At 37.3% G+C, this 13116-nt stretch overlaps 1 protein-coding gene across 3 annotated transcripts in view; it reads left to right on the top strand.

Moving 5' to 3' along the window:
- The window catches only part of LOC126365876 (kinesin-associated protein 3-like), a 189940-nt gene extending 185053 nt beyond the window's left edge, over positions 1–4887 (top strand). For 2 of the 3 annotated variants that reach the window (XM_050008569.1, XM_050008573.1), the window contains one exon: positions 4268–4887. In XM_050008569.1, the coding sequence (XP_049864526.1) occupies positions 4268–4439 (172 nt within the window). In that variant the 3' untranslated portion in view covers positions 4440–4887. The remainder of the gene's footprint in view (positions 1–4267) is intronic. The other variant, XM_050008570.1, reaches the window with a different exon arrangement.
- The last annotated feature ends 8229 nt before the right edge of the window (positions 4888–13116 follow it).

Genomic DNA, 13116 nt, shown 5'->3' with positions numbered 1-13116 from the left:
TTTTAGCCGTTCTCCTTGTTCGGTGTCCGTCTTCGTCCCTTCACCGCATGTGTTCCTGTTTCTATGCATTTGGGCGCTGATGACCACGCTGTTTAGCATCCGTAAACCTCAAACACACACACACACACACACACACACACACACACACACACACACACACACACACAATAACCTGAGGCTTTTTTGATGGTGATCTATTTGCAAATGGTATAGAAGAACTTCAAATACTGGGTAGTGAACTTGCTTTAGTCTGCTGTGAAGTCGGTCTAAAAATGAAATGTGATAAAACCAAGATCATGACTGAGTGGACACCAGAGGGAAAGATATCTGTTGGAAGCAAATAGCCCATAGGGTCACATATAAAGTCTATCTGGTTCATCTTGAAAATATGAAACCAGAAACATTTTGACATATTAAATTACGATAGAAAGCTTATGGAAGATAAGTTTAGAAGTCTAAGATGCCAGCAGAGCTGAAGAAAACAGTTCTGACCAATGTATACTGCCAGTAATTACAAGATTTGGAAAGAGATAGATTGCTACTCACTAATTAGAGAGGTGTGTGTGTGTGTTTTGTCTAATTTGGATAAAGGCCTTCCTGGCCGAAAGCTTACTTGTTTGACCATCTCTCTGTTATGCCAGTCTGCAACTCAATATCTCTTATTATGCCGTGAGGAGCAATCTATCCTTTTCATAATATTATACCATTCTGGATTTTCCATTGAAAAGCATTGAAACTTTGAGTTAAATGATAAAATATCTAATGATTCAGTGGACTATAAAAAAAAAGTTCGTAATTCATGCTCAACAAAATTCATGTTAACTGTTGAAACTTTCTGTAAGATCACGTGTTTTGGTGCCAGGGCCACAGTTTTGTTCATACTAACTGAGTGTTCATCTTAAGTGAGTTCATGTTAAGGGGAGTTTTCTTTATTCGTACTCCGTGGGTAATTGGATCACATACCAATTTGTACAAAATATTTGATCAGGCAAACATCCACAATTGAGAAACATGTAGTGCAGTAAACATAATTACTAAATTTCAACATGAATACACGCACATTCACTTACAGAAATGAAACAAAACAGACACACTATTTAAACCCAGGGGGAAGAACAAACTGGTAATGTGTTACTGGAAACAAGGTTGATGATACAAAAAAAGATAATACCAGTATGGATAAGGAAATTAAAGCTTTCTCCAGTTCCATGTTCCATACATCATATTCACAATAAACATTATGATATGGAATGTGTTCAAACGAATAAAAGGTTGAAAAGACAATTTAAAAAATATTTATGTGTCTATATGCTAATCAGTTATAGGATTGTAACCTGAATACTTATTCCGGAATTGCTCTATAGTATTTAGGGAATTGTTCTCTTTAATCTACATTTGGACGATAAATAGTTTGGACAAGAAGAGAATAGAAGCTTTCAAAATGTGGTGCTACAGAAGAATGCTTAAGATTAAATGGGTAGATCACATAACTAATGAGGAAATATTGAATAGGATTGGGGAGAAGAGAAGTTTGTGGCACAACTTGACCAGAAGAAGGGATCGGTTGGTAGGACATGTTCTGAGGCATCAAGGGGTTAGCAATTTAGTATTGGAGGGCACCGTGGAGGGTAAAAATCGTAGAGGGAGACCAAGAGATGAATACAGTAAGCAGATTCAGAAGGACGTAGGTTGCAGTAGGTACTGGGAGATGAAGAAGCTTGCACAGGATAGAGTAGCATGGAGAGCTGCATCAAACCAGTCTCAGGACTGAAAACCACAACAACAACATTTGAAAACACTTCTTGTTTCTCCAAGACATTTTATTTCCTTGGGTAGATTCTCCGACTTTTGGAGGTTTAATCCAACAATGGAAAATCCAGAATCAAATAAAAATGATATGGCAAGGATAGATTGCTACTCACCACATAGTGGAGGTTGTTAGTGGCAAACAGGCACAGTGAAAATGACAGTTAGATGTTATCCAGCTATCCAACTTAGTCCTTCATCAGACATAGACAGAAAAACACTTTCACATAAGCAGAGTTCCCACACACATAGCAACTGCCATCTTTGAGCACTATAAGTAACAAAAATTGCACAAGTGTTTGTTTCATTCTTTTATGTCCCAGAGTTAGACTATGCAAAGTGCAGATAATTTTTTCTTCTCTTGTTCTACCAGTATCATCCTAAAACTCCAAAAGATTGTTGACAACAAATTTCCTTGAGTTGTAAATGTACTGGAAGGGAGTTCAGTATTGCCAATTTCTTAAACAGATGCCTGCAAGATGTACATGTGTGAACTCCACACATTATTCTTATCAATAGTGTAATATAGCTGCAATGACATCATCACAAAATATACACCAATCAGCTTAGCATCATACTACATATTTAAAATATGGTGTAAACTAGGCCACAGTGCTGGCATGGCTAGCACTTTTATAGGGTACTCTCTTCCATGCACCATATGGTGGCTTCTGGAGTATCTGTGTGGATGTAGATTGTATTGTTTAAAAATTTTATTATATACTCAGTGATTATATAAGTAACAGCCTCAGTACAAGAGGTCTTTTGAAATCAAACTGTAATTAACTAAGTGTCCCATTACTACACAGGTGGATGATAAGAACTGATTACATTATATTCTGGAAAATACACACACACACACACACACACACACACACACACACACACATTGGACAATGATACAAGGAATGGTACTGACTGATGCTGATGCAATTTCTGTGTGTTGGCTTATGCTAGCATATTGTTCTATATGGCTTTAATGAATGGACATATGCAAAGACCACTAAATTTTTACATTTTCACCACCAAAATCAGGAGACATGCAAAGAGCAAAAGTTATTGAACCTAAGTGTATAGGAATATGGATAAATTCGATTTATAGTTCAATGTTTGCTAGTATGCACCTATAGATTCATGAATGTCGTTTTACATATTGCCATCCACCTAGAGTTTTACTGTCCATGTTACTTCCTGCCTTGTACAGGTCTGCATGAAATGTGTTTTTCCTTGGTTATGTGTGGAGCACTGCTTTTCGTATGTTCTGAAAATGGTGCAATGTCACCAAATTGGTTTCATTTGATAACAGTATAGCAGCTCTGAATTACCTACTGAGGTGCTCTCTCTAACAATGAAACAATGAAACACTGAAAATTTGAAATGGCCCTTAAAGTGTTGGGGAAGAGTGACAACATGTTAAAGTATTTTCAGTTTCATGATAAGATCCATTATTTATTTATTTAAAATGTGGAGTGTAGTATGATTAATCAGACATAATTAACATGCGGCTTTTCATTTATGTGACTGAAAATTAAGGTAAGAGCAATTTCTCATCTTCAGAGTGCTTGTGTTTGCTTATCTGTTCAGGTGCTCAGAACAACTTTCCCTGTTTACCTTCTGCACAATTTACCTAACTGGTTTTCAATACACACTCAGTTCTTTTTCTCCACTAAATGAAATGCCAATTCTAAAAAAAATGTTTTATGGTAATGGTAGTTCTAGGAAGGAAAAAATGAACAAAAAATTGGAAAGCAACTCACTTACCTCCAGCTATTTCATGTGAGGCACATAAGCACCAAGTGCCAGCACAGCAAATTCTCTGCCTCCTCAGAGCCACCTAAAACAGTGAGGCATTTCTCGCTACTAGGGTGAGCTAATCAAGTATAATACACTCAAATGAATATTTTAACAGCAATTTAGGAAACCTGGTACAGATATTTTTTTAATTAACAATAAAATCAGTAAGTTAACCTTGAGGTCTGAATACCAAAAAGAAATATCTATAATCTAAATGTTCTAATACACTAAAAATGAATTTACGGAACAGCAAGGAAACTCTCATCCATTTATGAAAATTGCTCCTGTGAATGTGTGATATGTAGGCCAAATTTCATGACTGACTGGTGTTATTGTTTTGTTGTTATTGTATTTCTTCAGGCAGTTGGGAAGTAACAAAATCACCTTCTGCTTCTGTGACTGTCTGAAGTTTTGCTTAAGAATACTGTGGAAACACTTTTTTTAAAAAAATCTTTTCACCCTCAATCTACTTCACTAGCATGCATTGTACACATGAATTGCATGGGCATATGAGGAAGGCCTTAACTGGATTGTTGGTGTTATATTTCTTGAATGGGGGAATCAAAATATAGAAATAAAAATTTAAAAACTGTTTAAAATTTGTCAGTTTGATATATGTTCTTGACAGCACAAATTAAAAAGTTTCTAAACAAGCCTTTCTTCTTAGGTATGCTCATGATATAGAACCAGACCTTGGTGAGCCAGCATCTTTCAAGAATGCAACACAACCACCTGAGAAGTCGTCAGATGAAGTTATCAGGAACAAGCTCAACAATCTCTTCCTGACATCAGAACAAGATCGCTTGGATGAAGAAGAGTCCAAACATGTGATGATCTGAGATGTCTCTTTTTTATGTAGCTTTACAATTCCTTGCGTGCATTTGCTTATAGCGCTTGCTTCCAAGCAAAAGGATATCATCCTCATTCTTTTTTTTAAAAAAAAATCGTTCCTCACTATTGCAAAAGACATAACATCACAATAAGTTTAAAACTGTAGCTAAGCACTGTGGGCTACTGAATATTTGAGGTTAAAGAATACGTGAAGTAGTTTCTGTTTCTGTTCAATGCACTAATGTGTAGTCTAATCTGCCTTTTTACACTGTTTTACTTTAATGTTGTAACACCATTCTAGTCATTACTGTACTGATGTGTTGCCATAGATTCCTTGAAAGAAATATTGTGTGAAATCACACACTTCAGAATGAAGTCGCTATTAGATTATTATTTATTTTTATGTATTTGTCTTAGAATATTATTTATATAGAATTAAAAAAGTTATTTCAAGGCTGCTGTAGTTCTTTTTTATATTCAAATCCCACCACAAATGACTACATTCTGAGATGCACTGTGAATCAGTAATGGTATTACTAAAATGAATTAGCTACTAAACTTTGTTCAAAAATATCTGTTACCTTTTCTGTTATATTATTTAGCCAAAATTTCCTATTTTAACAATGTTGAATCCATTTTTAACTAATGCTTGAAGTAAAGATAACTGGTCACCATATAGTCAAGGCATTGAGTAAGTCTAAAAGTATTGCTGAGTTTCTCGATACTGGCCTTCAGAGCAAACACACAAATATTCTTACACATATGCACAGTCTGTTCAAAATTATTTTATGGTTGACATCTATGAAGAAAGTAACGGGATTGAAGCTCATGAAGAAGGCATAGCACATATTCAGCCAATCCCAAAACACCTGTAACAAAAGGAACCACTTGCAGTTGCGAGATCTCCCCCCCCCCCCCCCCCCTCCTTCATTTCACCAGTTCCTGCTTGCACTGTACCGTAGTTTCAGGCAAATTGCTGCCATGTGCGATCCTTCATCATGCTTTTAGATGTTATTTGGTTTCCTTTATTGAAGTTGTGAGGTTAATATTTTATCTGTTATTGCTGTTGTGTGTTGCCTGAATGTCATTCTCTTGGCCAGAGAATTAGCACATGAGATCAGTCAAGCTAAATGGTTTGCACATCAACAGTTATTCCTCATAATGCTGCATGCCGTACTGTTGTTGTTGACTATGCAGCTACCATGGCAAAGCAAAAAAAAAAAGATTGACATTTGCATCAAAATGTTAAATTTAAAAGTTGGGAGCTTATGGATCTAATATCTTTCCTTAACCCACAGTTACCCTTATACAAAATCAATGAGCTGACAAAAGCATCCAGTCAATAGGCTATCACCTTTTCGCTGTCATTTCAAATCAGTAGAATTGATACTGACCCAAATTAAAAGTTACATTATCAGCAATAGTAATAATAACAGGAGCATCTGCACAGCAAAATTATATTTCCATAAGTTTTGACTATTAATAAGATGGCTGTCATTACCAAGTGAGTCTGAAACAAATTCATCTCAGGAACTCAGTTTTAATTGTACTCACAAAATTCCTCTCACTGTTTATGTTATAAATGTTGCAACACTGAGGCAGTGTGTTATGTTATCACTATTCTACTTTCTTTCAAGCTGGTAATTTTCCTTACTGCAGTTAACAGGTTTAATTATTTTATTATGGTAGAAATGGGTACAAAGTTTGATCAGAAAACATAACATAACAGGTCAGGTATGAACGTAGCACTCTGGTTCTCTTAGAAGAACCATTGGGCCGCTGCTAAGGTTGTGGTGTGCAGCAGAGCATCTTATGTCAGAGATAATTAAAATTATCTCCTGTTAGAGATCTCTACAGAGTTCCAGTTTTGACCAAATGGATGTAAGATATATTCTTAAGGTTTCAGATACATATTGTGTTCTCATAAATTTGAAAACAAAAAAAGTTTCCTGCATGTTGATTATTTGGTAATGTAGTTAGAAAATGCATTTTCATAAATGTTCTATATATTCTCTTAAAAATTTGAGTTTGCAAATAACACTAAAATAGAACTACAGTGCTGCTGTTCAGAAGACATGGATTCCAGTTCCATCTTTGTACATCCAATATTTTGAGAGTTTGGGCCAGCAGAATGAAATGTGATATTATGCATGTGTTCTGTGCAGGAAATGGCAACTAAACTCTGCACCTCCACGTCTTCCTGCCGAAGTGTCAGTCCTAAAGTAATTTTGAACAGACTGTAGTTACATCATTCCTAGTCAACTACATTAATCCAGCACTACAACCACACTAGGGTGAGAGGTTATGTTGGGTGGAGTGAGTAAGAGGAGTAAGGAAAGTATAGTGGAGAGATGAGAGGCTGATGGCTGGGAAGGAAAATAAAAAAGGGAATCAGATAATAAACTAACACCCATGAGCCCAACTGGTTACAGGCAGAAGAGATAGAACATGGCACACAATTAAATGTAGGTGGTGGAGGGGACAAGTGGGAACAGAACAGAGGAAGAAAACCATGGAGAGAAAAGCATAAGTGTGAACTGATAGAGCAAAGGAAGAGCCATGGGGCGGGGGTGGAGGAGGTGTGAGATGTCTATTGGCTCGAAATGTATGTTATGAGGGCAATTCATTGTGAAGCAGCCATTGAGGTCAATTATGTTGTGCTCAAAAGCTTGCCCTGCAACTGGGTGGTCAATATGCCCGTGGCCACAATAACCATTCATTTTTGGTGCTCGTGACTTCACAAAAGGCTGTGCAAAACTTTCGGCAGTGTTGGTATGTGATGTGACAGGTTTCATATGTTTCTCTTCTTCTAAAGGGGTAGTATATACCCATTTGGCAAGGGTTTGGATCAACGTATTTTGTAGACTGGGTAGGTGACAGTATAACACTTTGGGTAGATGGTAAGGATTATGGATGGGTTGCACCTCATTTATGGGCACAATATAGATAGTTTTAAGCTGAGCAAATGATGTGCAAAGTTGTTTCAGTCCTTGGCAATGTTGGTTTATGGGGGAGGGGGTGTATTTCTTGCAGTTAGTTCAGATTAATGGGGGTGGATGGAGAATTTCAGACATGTGTGAGTATAGCATGGGTGATGCGACTGTGGTCTAGGTTTGGAGGATAGTGCCTGTTTGTGAAGAACTTACGGAGATTTTCAGTGTACTTGCCACTAGAGACACATCATACATGGATCGCCAGACACTTTGGAGGGATGTTTCATTGTGGAAGGAATGACTGCTATCAAAAGGGAGTTACTATTGATGGTTGGTGAACTTGACATGGACAGCAGTTTTTAAGGAGCCATCAGAGAAGTGATGATAAACATACAGTACGTTTCTACACTGAGGTGAGGAGGGTTATGTGAAAAAGATAGGAGAGAAGGTATGGGGGAGTGAGGATAAACTACATTGGCCCTGTATCTGAATCATAAAGATAAAATGGTACATGTAAAATAAGGGGTAAGTAATGATGAACATGGAACTGTGACATTGAGTTTTATATTATTTTATTATGCATTTCCTTACACAGACCTGTTGCTGAAGTGATTATTACTGTATGACTGCCACAGCAAACAGGGCTCCTCATGGATATTGTAGATCCAATAAAATAGTTATTTGTATATGGCTTTGCTGGTAATTTATTAGAAATGTTGGTGTTCTGACTCCGTCGTTGATACTGGGAACAGTGGAAAAAAGGTGTTGTGGATTGATTATTTGCAGTAAGTGATGATGTTACAGTCTGAAGCATACCTGTAGTCCTAATGGATGCCTGAATGTGTTGTGGTTACAATGAATTCAGGTAAGGACATACGACAGATTTTTTTTTATGAACATTTACCTGTGTGTGAACACTGCTTCATGAAGGAACATCACCTGATTCCAGTGCAAGAGTCTCTTTGAGATCATTTGTTCTGAGGACTTCACTATGTTCAAATACTGTACTGTGAATGTTTGTGTCATCAATAAAAATAGTTCTACATAGTATTAGAATTATGTGTGTCTTAGTGTAACCATCTTCCATGTCTTAGTGTAACCATCTCCTATAACCTGTGAAACTACATTGGTGACTCCCAATGATTGCCATCACATAGAAGTTCATTTCTGACAATTGCACAGTCATAATGCTGCCGACGTGCTCACATTGTGCTGTGCAGCTTTCACTGCAAAAAAATTCCCGGATTTCCCGGTTAAAAATACTCCTCCTCTCAGTTGAAAACATACTTTTTCCCTGTTAACTGACAGTATATTTTCTCTTGGAACTGTGTGAGTCCTTTGAATGATTGTGGTTTTATACATGGGAGTAGAATTTCCCGGCACTTTATAAAACTAAACATAGGAAAAAACCGCGTTTTGGAAAGATCTTTGATGTGCAGCAACATATAGGCTGCATATTTTTGTCGTATTATGAAAGTATAAATTCAAATTCCACCAAACACCGCATGTTACTTTCCGAAGCATTGAAATTGAAATTGTGATGCGCTTTTGTAAGCCAGTCATAGCTCATGTCACGTGATCTCCCAGCCGATGGCAGCGGGTATTCAGAGCTTAGGACACGTGATGTAGTCAGCCAATAGCAACATCGCGAATGCACAAACAGAAAAAGTTAATGGTTTAAATTAATATACATAGTGTTGCTACACGAAACGCAAAGCTTTCACATATAATATTGGTCTGTAAGATTAATACGCTGCAAGAGAAGCTAAGCTTTCACATACAATGTTGGTCTTTTATGCACTTATTACAATTTAAGGTATATCACACAAATGTGATTGTAAAATTTTTAATAACGACTTAAATGTTTGATCTTCTGGGCTCGAAATTCATCTAAATGGCTCATCATCAAAGAGTTGATTTTTAAAAGAGGGTCAAATGCTCTGTGATTTAAGAACTTCATCGTACATTATCGCACATAGCTCCGTTGTAACTGCCACGCCTATTCCATAACAATATACTTTTTGTGTGCGACAACTTTACATCCTTGACACAGATTCCAAGGTTGGCACTATGCTGCCGTCTTTCCATCATCTGTCTACATACCTATTCATCTCCTGATAGCAAATCCATTTTTATAGCTCACAGGTTCATGCACACAACCATGGCACCATCGAACAATTCACCTGGACATTCCTCATCACCTGTTATTGGCACCGACTTCTATGACACTTCAGCTTGATTCCAGACCTCTAGAGCAACAGGCACGTCCACAAACTCTGTCTACAGTATCTTTGACATAGCCCCTTCAATGGCTCAACGAAACAGCAGAATCCTCTCTACACCCCAACCCCATCCCCCCAAGGACACTCTCAACAACCATCAGACACTTCAGGAGTGCGTCAGTATGATCAGGCAGTTGCAGAATGTTCACCAACTTTATTCTGATGTGCATGAAGTTGAATCTTCAATTATGTCATGATAATAATGCCATCAGGGACAAGATTAAAGACATATAACGCAAATTCTTCATGGCATCGCAGCACCTCAACCATCTTCACTGGCTGCCTCCACATGTCGCCTCCTCATGGATTCCTCACACACAAAACTCTGACGCGATCCCTCTGGCACCACCTGTGAAGGTGCCCACAATCTTTTTTCCAGCAGTCATTTCAAAGATTAGTATGGTACAGCTTGTTTGCTCATTTCCTGCCAAATTGTCATCTGATTCTCCAGAAGTATGTGTCAGATACTGTGCTGTTATCAGCAGAACAGTGCCTAATATCACCACACACACCTGCTCCCCCTCTGCCTCTGATAAGTCAGCAACTGCACCAACTGCCACCTGACCTACGAAGTGTTGCCAAAGCATCAGTGGAGAAGACCTTACGAAGAGGTATACTTCACCCGTCTGACAGTTACTGGGCGTCACCTATAAAACTAGTCTCAAAGAGAAATGATTCTGTCAGGTTATGTGGCGACTGCAGAATTCTTAATGCTCGGACCATCATAGACAACAACCATGTTCCAAACATACAGGACTGCTTCCACTATTTGGTGACTACCTCCATTTTCAGTTTAATCAGTTATAAAACGTCATATCTGCAAGTACTTATGCACCCTGGTACAGTCGAAAAACAGCCATAATCATGCCATTTGGTGTATTCAAATTTATGTTCATGCTGTATGAACTTAAAAATGCATTCTCAAACTTGGCCAACACCTCACTGATCTACTACTCGTCAAGCTCCAATTTTATTATGCATATCAAAATGACATCTTAATTTTCTCATCTGATGAGGAATCGCACAAAAAAGTTTTCAACATTCTCACTAACCATAGTATCATAATAAATGAAGACAAATGTCAGCTTCATTGCAAAGTCATGTTTCTTGGACACATCATAAATGCATTGGGAATTAGGACCACACCACAACATGTTGAGATTGTCCATCAACTGCCTTCACCACAAGACTATTAGGAATTATTCAGATTCATAGGCATGATAAATTCCCACAAGCGACATCATCCACAAGCAGTAGCTTTCCAAGTACCCCAAACACAAGTACTGGCCGCCAAACATACCACCGACAAATGTAAATTCACATGGATGGACCAGATGCAGACACCATTTGAGTGCATTAAAGAGTGTCCCTCGCAAACTGGAGAAAATCAGTTCAAAGCAGTGGCTAGAACATTAATGAACATCTGTTTCTTGAATGAATTTGAGTATTGGCAGTGCACATTTTAATTTGTTTGAAAACCTAGCAGCAATTATTTGCTATACTTTTAAGTATAAAGGAAACCATTTCAGCCATAAATATATCAGAACATAGTGGAAAGTACATATTTCAAGGTTAAATGATGTAATGTAGTAAAAGAAGGCATTCTATTAGGTACTCCGATTGCTTGTCTTTGACGAACAGAAATGCGTATCCAGACACTTCGGCTAAATAGTTCACATTAACAAAATATGTGATAGTAGTGTATTTCTGGATCTCAACATGCAGCAAATTGCATAAGCTCCTTTTCTAAGTTGCTGAAATATCATTACTTAAAAAAGATGAGATTACTATCACTCAGTAACTAAGTCATTGTGTAATCATGGTCTTAATCATTGCACTACCCCACTATGTATACAATGTATAATTTCAACATCATGGTGTGTGATGCTTTTTGAGAGGAGAAAAATTTGAAGAAACCTTCAATTTACTTATGAGAATTGGCTTGTATTGTTCCAACAGAAATTATTTTTGAGCTGAGACAAATCAAGAACTCAGTGCCATTGGATTTTACATCCAAATGACAACAACACTCTAGGTAATACCTCAGGAAAACATTCAATCCTCTTGTTTGATTCAGAGTGATGACAAAGATCAATTTGTAGGTTTAGGTGGCACCAAAAATATCTGTATTCTAGCCATATTGTGGGAAAGAATGGCGTTAATTAGATTCTTTTCAGATGATTCATTTATGGTACTAATATTTTCTCAGCTGTGTTTATCTGCTTGCTCACTACCTTATACAAGTTGTAAAAAATAGTGTGTACAGAATTTTACACAGTGTTTAGAGGAGGTAAAAAGAAAAATTTGTTTTATGAGACAAAAATGTCATATCTGCACCATTTCCACTAGGGATCCATGCTTGTTTTGAAGCTAATGATTAGATTAGATTAGTACTTGTTCCATAGATCATGAATATGACACTTCGTAATGATGTGGAACGTGTCAGGTTAATAAAGGTGTCTATACAAGATATTACATTACACAAAATATTACATGACACTTAATTATTTTTTTAATTATGATGTTTGGGGACAGTGCTCAAATTGCTGAGTGGTTAATATTGCTGAAGAAATGTTGCTGAAAATGTAGCCCATTTAAATTAATGCAGACATGGCATCTGCATGCTAATGATTTTCTATCATTCCAAAAACAACCAGATCTTTCAGGAATAACGGCTGCAGTAACAGCCAAGTAGCCAACCAACTCTTCTGGAGTTCTATCGGCGTCTTGTACACCAAACACTTCATCTCCCCCTACAAAAAGAAGTCAGTAGAAGGTCAGCAGCATCTCCAAAAAAATATTCATCACACAACAGTTTGAATACTGCCTCTGAACACCACTGCTGCCAAAACCTTCATGGACACCTTGCAGGGAAACAGCACACAAGTAACATTTTGGTCACACAAAGAAAAAGTTTCTTTTTATCTGCTCTAAACACACTAAAATTTTGTGTAAGACAACCACATCTGAGAATTTGGTTAACTGTGGCTGCATCCAGATTTGGTAAACTCAGGATACAAGATGAGTAATTATGCTAACGTCCTCTCTTATTGTAAGCTCAGAACATACTCAAGCAACCGAACTCTTCTCCGAGTGCATATCAAACTCTTCTCCGAGCCACTGGCATGTAAATCAGTGTTCTTCTCAAATTGTGATGGATTATTAATTTCATTAGCAAAACTATGTATTGTGATAGCGCAGTTAAAATGCCTGATTCGTTGAAGAGGTACCTACATGACATTCATGGGTAAACACCACATTTTATTCTCACTGCTAAGTGATGAGTCATGCTAGTTATTCTGTATGGCATTATTGAGCAGAAATATGCAAAATATGTCAGGAGGTACATAAGTTTGTTTCCATGATTAGCAGTTATATGAATAGCAAAAGTAACTGAATTTTATTGTTTGAGATACTCTTCCAGTTCAAGTTTTTATCAGTATGAACACCAAAAAATTTATAGCATTCTA

This window comes from Schistocerca gregaria, chromosome 4 (assembly GCF_023897955.1).
Source record: "Schistocerca gregaria isolate iqSchGreg1 chromosome 4, iqSchGreg1.2, whole genome shotgun sequence".
Taxonomy (NCBI): domain Eukaryota; kingdom Metazoa; phylum Arthropoda; class Insecta; order Orthoptera; family Acrididae; genus Schistocerca; species Schistocerca gregaria.
Note: the sequence above shows the minus strand (reverse complement) of the source record. Positions and strands in the feature narration are given on the sequence as shown.